Source organism: Balaenoptera borealis, assembly GCF_965194805.1.
Source record: "Balaenoptera borealis genome assembly, chromosome: 16".
NCBI classification, from domain to species: domain Eukaryota; kingdom Metazoa; phylum Chordata; class Mammalia; order Artiodactyla; family Balaenopteridae; genus Balaenoptera; species Balaenoptera borealis.
This window is the reverse complement of record NC_138872.1, coordinates 85,085,740-85,091,739: the sequence shown is the minus strand read 5'-3', so window position 1 is coordinate 85,091,739 and position 6,000 is coordinate 85,085,740. Positions and strand designations below refer to the sequence as shown.

The window sequence follows — 6,000 nt, the reverse complement described above, 5'->3', positions numbered from 1 at the left end:
TTGTGTATCGGGCTTGTCCACTTAATATTAAAAAATTCAAAATGTACAAAAGGCTACAGTAAAAAATGTGTCCTTTCTCTGACCCCCGCCCCCACCCCCCATCTCCTTTCTCTGAAGCAATCACTATTTGCTAATATTGTATTTAGGGTTTTATACTGATATTCACAGGCCAGACCGGTCTGTTGTTTTCTTAGAGAAAACTTTATCAGGTTTAGGATGTTCTTTCTTTTTTCCTGTGCTCTGGAATGATTAAGTTGCACCGTGGCTCTCTGTTCTTTAAAAGTTGGGTAGAATTCCGTAATTCTGTGGAACTGCTCACACCTGGGGTTTGGGAGCAGAGGCGAAGTAGTTCTTTAACAAAATTCTCTATTTCCTCCCCAGTATGTGTTCTACTTAGATTTTATTTCTCGTCTGATGGCAGCTTGTCTGCTCATTTTTATTTTCCCAGAAAATCCTTTTACCTGGTTTTTCCAATTTGGGGGCACAAAGTGCAAAGTATCTTTTGTATTTCTTCCCATTTCTTCCTGTTTCTGTGTCACTTGCTTTCACACTGCCAGTTTTCCACATTATTATCAATCCTTCATAACTGTACATCCTAGTGGTGACATGTTATTCCATTAGTTTTCTTGGTTTTTTTTCAAATATAACAATCATGTCATCTGTCTCCCACCGTGATGAATATTCCTTATCATCTCTTCTTGGGTAATCAGGCTATTTGCAATGTTTGGCTATTACAATATGATGAACATTTTTGTATATAAGGCCCTTTCTGTATTTAGAATTATTTCCTTAGGCTAGATTTTCTGGATCAAAGGCTTTTTTTTTTTTTTTTTTTTAAGGCTAACTTACTTTCCAGAGGGGTTGTTCCAATCTGCACTCCCAACTGGAATCTAAGTTTAAAAACCTACTCCGACTAAAACACTCCAGGGGCTCCAACAAGACCCCCTCCCCCAGGCTGGCTCCAGCCCTCTGCCCGCTTCTTCTCCCTGGAATGGCTTCTCCCTTCCTCTGTTCCAGATCCACCAGCCTTCTTTCTGTTCCCGAATAGAATGAGCTTTCTCTGGCCTCAGGACTTTGCCCTGGCTGTCCCTCTGCCTAGAAGCCCCTTCCCACAAACCTCCCCACCAGGGGCTAGTCTCTCAGGTCCAGAATCACCTTCTCAGAGTGGCCTTCCCTGACCACTGAACAATAATGCCCACCCATTCCCATAGACACATGCCGTTGTCTGTCCCACCACTGTCTGCCATCTGATGCTTCCGCAAATGATTGTACCTGTTTATTGCCTACGAAACCGCATGGGGGCAGGGACCCTGATGTGTCCCCTGAATCCAGAACAATGTCTCACAGGCATCGAATAATTTTTATTTACACCCAGGGCAGCTCCGCATGGTTTCCTGCGCTGGCCCTTTCAAAGCTCTAGGGCCGTGGGAAGCATCAGGCTCATTAACTTTGAGATTAATTACTTTGAACAACTGGCCACTTCCCCCTGGCCCACCCTCACTCACCACGGGTGGGTCTCCAGGCAGGAAGAGGGGCTAGTCTGGTGGAAAGTGAGGGGAGGGCATCCAGGTAGGGGCTTGGCACGAGTCCTGGCAGGGACCTCTGTTGATCCCACCTGGAGGGCTCAGCCCTGGTTGGGGGGCTTCCCATGGGCAGGCTCATCTACCTCCCACCTGGTTCCTGTTCTCCGCTTGAGGCTGGACCCCTTTCCGGGCAAGGAACACCCCCTCCCCGCGTCGTGGACTCCTCCCAGGGCATGTTTTCTGAGCCTCAGCACAGGTCTCTTCTCTTAGCGTCAGGTTACAGATGAGCAATCGGAGGCTGGGAGAGAGGTGCGCGCCGGGACTAACAGCCCTGGGGAGGGTTATAATTCCACCTTCCTGGGAGAAAACTGAGGCTCAGTGATAGCAAGCGACCTCGTCAGGGTCTGATCCCAAGCGGCGAGCAGGGGGACCGCGGGCAGGGGTGGGGACCAGGCGAAGGAGCGGCACAGGGGGCTGCGGCAGCCCCTAGACCTGTTTGGAATCCACACGTTTCTCCTGCCCGCGGAATCCTACTCATCCTTCAAAACTTGGATCAGCTCACCGGGTAACCTGTCCCACCCACCCTTCGAGCACCGCAGGCCTCCCCTGCGAGGGGACAAGGGTTGGTAGGGGTGGGCGGGGTGCGGGGAGGGGGGCAGTAGTCCTGGGCACCCAGGCGGAGAGGTGGGCATGGGGGATGGCGGCTAGATCAGCCACAGGTCACCCCAGGGTCGCCGGGGCCACCACGTCCCCCGGGGCGTTTGGGGCCCCGACCTCAGCCTCCGCCCCTCCCCCGCCTCTGCGGGCGCAGCGGGCGGGAGACGGAGGGGGGGGGAAGGAGGAGGGGAGAAAGGGGCGGGGCTCCGCGCGGGGGGCGGGCCGGGGCGGAGCGCGGGAGCCCCTCGCTGTGCTCGCCGCTGCCGCTGCTGCTGCACCCCCCGGACGCGGTCGCCGACCCGGGGGCGGGCAGACCCGGGACCCGCGGAGGACGCCGGCCGCGCTCGGCCCGAGGAGGGGTGCAGGGAGCGGGGCGCAGCGGGGTGGGGCGCGGGCGCCCAGGGGTCCCGGCGCGGGGGCGTTGGGCGCGGGCGGGGCTGGGAGCGTGGAGGACCCCAGGACCCGACCGGGCCGAGGTAAGCGGTCACCGCGGGGGAGGCGGGCGGGGGTGGGGGGGAACGGCTGGGACGCGGGGACCTGTCGGAGCCTTTGTCTGAGGCGCGCGTGGTCCGGCTCCGCGCCGGCTCCGGCCGCCGAGTCCAGGGATGGGGGCACGTGACCCCGGGGACCCCGAGTCCCCCACCCCCATCCCGGAATGAGCGGGCTCCCACCCCCACCCTATCCAGCATCTAGACCGGAGCAGCCCCCCACCAGCCCATCTACGGAGCGCAGGACCCAGACCCGGGAAGGGGGAGAGTGGCCGGCGGCTCCAGGCCCTGCTCGGGGCCAGGCGCCTCCTCCTCCCCGGGCACACCCTAAGCGTCCTTCCATCCGAAGTTCCCTCCTGGGACCTCCTCCGCCCCCCCTCACCCCTTCCTCCTGCCGGTCCCCTCCCAGCTCTCGGGAAAGGTCTGGAAGAGGAGTGGCCTGTGCCCAGCGGTCACCTCCGGGTGGTCCTGGAGTCTGCCCTTCGCCTAGGAGCGCAGGCCTGGGAACCAACTTTGTTGCCGATGGGGCTGGTCTCGCAGAAAGAGCCTGCGGGTGGGGGAACTGCAGCACCAAGGCCAGGGGCCAGGGCCTGGGGCCGGGCACCCGAGGAACCAGCCAGCTCCTGTGGCCAGCGCCTGTGGCCAGTGCATTCATGCACCCTCCCCGGGCTCCAGGAAGCGGGTGGCCCAAGGGTCTTGAAACCCACTTTCCTGTGGGCAGAACCAACAGGGAGGAGTTGGGCCAGTCCAGAAAGCTTGGCTGGGGAAAGAGCAGCAGAGCTCATAAGCTGGCCCAGGCACAGGGGGCCAGGGCCATCCAAGGGCGTCCAGCCAGCCAGGGCTTGGGGCTCATGAGGAGCCTGAGGCTCGCGGAGAGCCAACAGGCTGGCTTTCCAGATAGAATTCAGGCTTCCTTGTGCCCTCCGGCTGGAGTGCAGCCCCTGAGAGGGATCATGCTGGCCTTGGGGTTCAGACACCCAGCGTCTTCACAATGCCCTGGGGGCACAGTTAGAACGCTTGTCCACTCAGTTGCCTCTGAAATGGGGGGAGCCAAAGGTGGTCGGCCTGGCAGGGCTCCCAATAGAAGCTGGACCCCTGGACCTGGCTCTCTGTGCCTCAGTTTCTCTTTCTGCAAAGTGGGGGCATGAGCCGGGCCTTCAGGACTGCTGGGGTCAGGAGAAGATCCCTGACCTGTCTGTCCTTAAATTTTCATTAAAGGGGGACCCGGCAGGAGGAGGAGCGGATTGGGGGAAGAGCTGGGGCTCTGGGCTGCGGGTGTGGAGTTGGAGGGGGTGTTCTGGAGGGGCGGGTTGAGGCCTGCAGCCCAGGAGAGGTGGGGGCAGCCTCGGGGCACCCCCTGCCCTGCCACCATGGAAGGTCGTATCAGGGGTCATGGGGCCGCCGCAGGGGGAGCCAGAGCACCTCCCGGGAGGCGTCCTGGAGGAGCACGTGGGGACAGTGGCTGAGGGGGGCCGTGCGGGTGGCAGCTGCCCGCCTCACCGCTGAGCGGGAGGGAGCAGTTGGGCGGCCTCCTGCCTTGATGCGGAACACGTCCGCCTTCCCGGGGGGCGTGGCCTCTGGGCGGGGCGGAGACCTCAGCGGGGAGGCCCCGCAGGTTTGGGGCGCCGCGTCTCTGTGGGGAACACGGGCCAGGGGGTCGGGGGTGCACATCCTCCAGGGCTGGAGGGAGGAGTGTCCGTTGTTGTAGACCGCCGCTCCGCCGCTGGCCCCTTTCCCGGCCCCACCCAGGACGCTGGGTGGCTGGGGACCCAGCGTGTCCAAGCCTCCAGTGCAGGATCCTGCCTAAGGCCACAGTCATTCAAACCCAGGCCAAGCTCTGTCCTGTGTCTTGTTCGGCCCCCCAGCTCCAGATGTGGCAGGAGGCCCGGGGCTGGGGGCAACAGGAAGAGCACCGAGACCAGAGGGGTTCACGCCTGGCTTCCCAGGCCCCAGAAGGAGAAGCCTGCAACCCTCTTCTCCGCTGCTCCTGGGTGCCCACCAGCCGGGTCAGCCCCCAGCTGGCAAGACCGGAATTTACCCAGTCCCCAGGGCCCACCTGGAAGCAGGGATGGTTCCAGGCTCTCAGACCCCCACTAAAACTCTATGGGGAGCGAGGAAGGGGGGAAGCCCAGGGGAGGCACTCCGTAACTGGTTAGCACACCCATCTGGAGGCGGGGGAGCAGGTAAACTGAGGCAGGAAGGACGTTAGATGGGACAAGCAGAGGTGGGGGAGCTGGGCGTGGCTGGCGCCATCCTCAGAGAGACTCGGAGTAGCGCCGGGCACGTGGGATCCCTCGGGAAGCGGCCTGTCTCCCGGCTTCTTCCGTGGGTTCCCCCATACGTGCTCGGGGCGGCCCAGGAAGCGGAAGTGCTACGCTCAGTACCCGGTGCTTCCGTGTCCCATCTTCGTCTCAAATTCTCTACAGCGAATTTGTATCCTTTTGGCAATCAGATAAATTAATAAAGGTTGTCAGAAAAACAAACTGATCAATGCTTCAGGGAAAAAACTAGACCCCCCCCCAACACCCCACCCCTTGCTGCCTGTGAGATCGGGGTGGTGGGCCGGGGGGACGTTCACGCTCTAACATCGGCTGTCAAATGAGTGAATGTCGGAACCCCCTCCCAGAGGGGGCTGGTTCGTGGGACGCTCGAGCACGGTGCTGGCGCACAAAGTGTTCAGACTATTTCTCCCCCCGTCTCTTTCTCTCCGCTGTGCCCACTGCCGCCGCCCTCACGCAGGCCTCCAGCCTTGCTCTCTGCTGCAGCCAGAGAGCAGCGTAAGACGCAAGTCACGTGACATCCCTCGTCCGCTTAGGTTTGTGTGCTCCTGCGCGCTGTTTCAAAGTAGGTGGGGTGGATAGAGAGGGTGGTGGTCCCCCGGGGGTGTAGGCTTGGCCGAGTGGCAGTGGGGCGGGGATCCCCTCCTGGCCTCCCCAGCCTGCCTCATCCGCTTTCCCTGCAGCAGAGCTGCCATGGGCTCGGTGGGCAGCCAGCAACTCCAGGAGCCCAGCGTGGCGAGCACGCCGCACAGGAGCGTGGTGATGAGCTTCAGCTTCGACAGCGGCCAGCTGGAGGAGGTGGTGGCAGGGGTGGCCCAGGCCCAGGGCAGTAGGGCCAGGGGCATCCCGATTTCCACGGACTCTGGTGAGTGAGGGTGCGGCCAGGGTATGCCTCTGCCCCAAAGCAGGGACGGCTGTGGGAGCCCTCAGGAGCCTTCCCGGGATGGGGAACCTTGGGGGGGTCATTGAACCCGGGAGGCAGCGTCGGTCAGGATGGATTAGATCTGCTGCAGTAACAATCGAGCCCACCGGCCCAGTGCCTTCACTAATGCC

At 61.3% G+C, this 6,000-nt stretch overlaps 1 protein-coding gene across 2 annotated transcripts in view; it reads left to right on the top strand.

The window, feature by feature from the left end:
- The first annotated feature begins 2,415 nt into the window (after positions 1-2,415).
- SLC29A4 (solute carrier family 29 member 4) overlaps positions 2,416-6,000 on the top strand; it is a 27,299-nt gene continuing 23,714 nt past the window's right edge. The window contains exons 1-3 of one of the 2 annotated variants that reach the window (XM_082362966.1): positions 2,416-2,656; positions 5,408-5,483; positions 5,634-5,812. In XM_082362966.1, the coding sequence (XP_082219092.1) occupies positions 5,641-5,812 (172 nt within the window). In that variant the 5' untranslated portion in view covers positions 2,416-2,656; positions 5,408-5,483; positions 5,634-5,640. Of the gene's footprint in view, positions 2,657-5,407; positions 5,484-5,630; positions 5,813-6,000 lie in introns of both variants that reach the window. The other variant, XM_082362967.1, reaches the window with a different exon arrangement.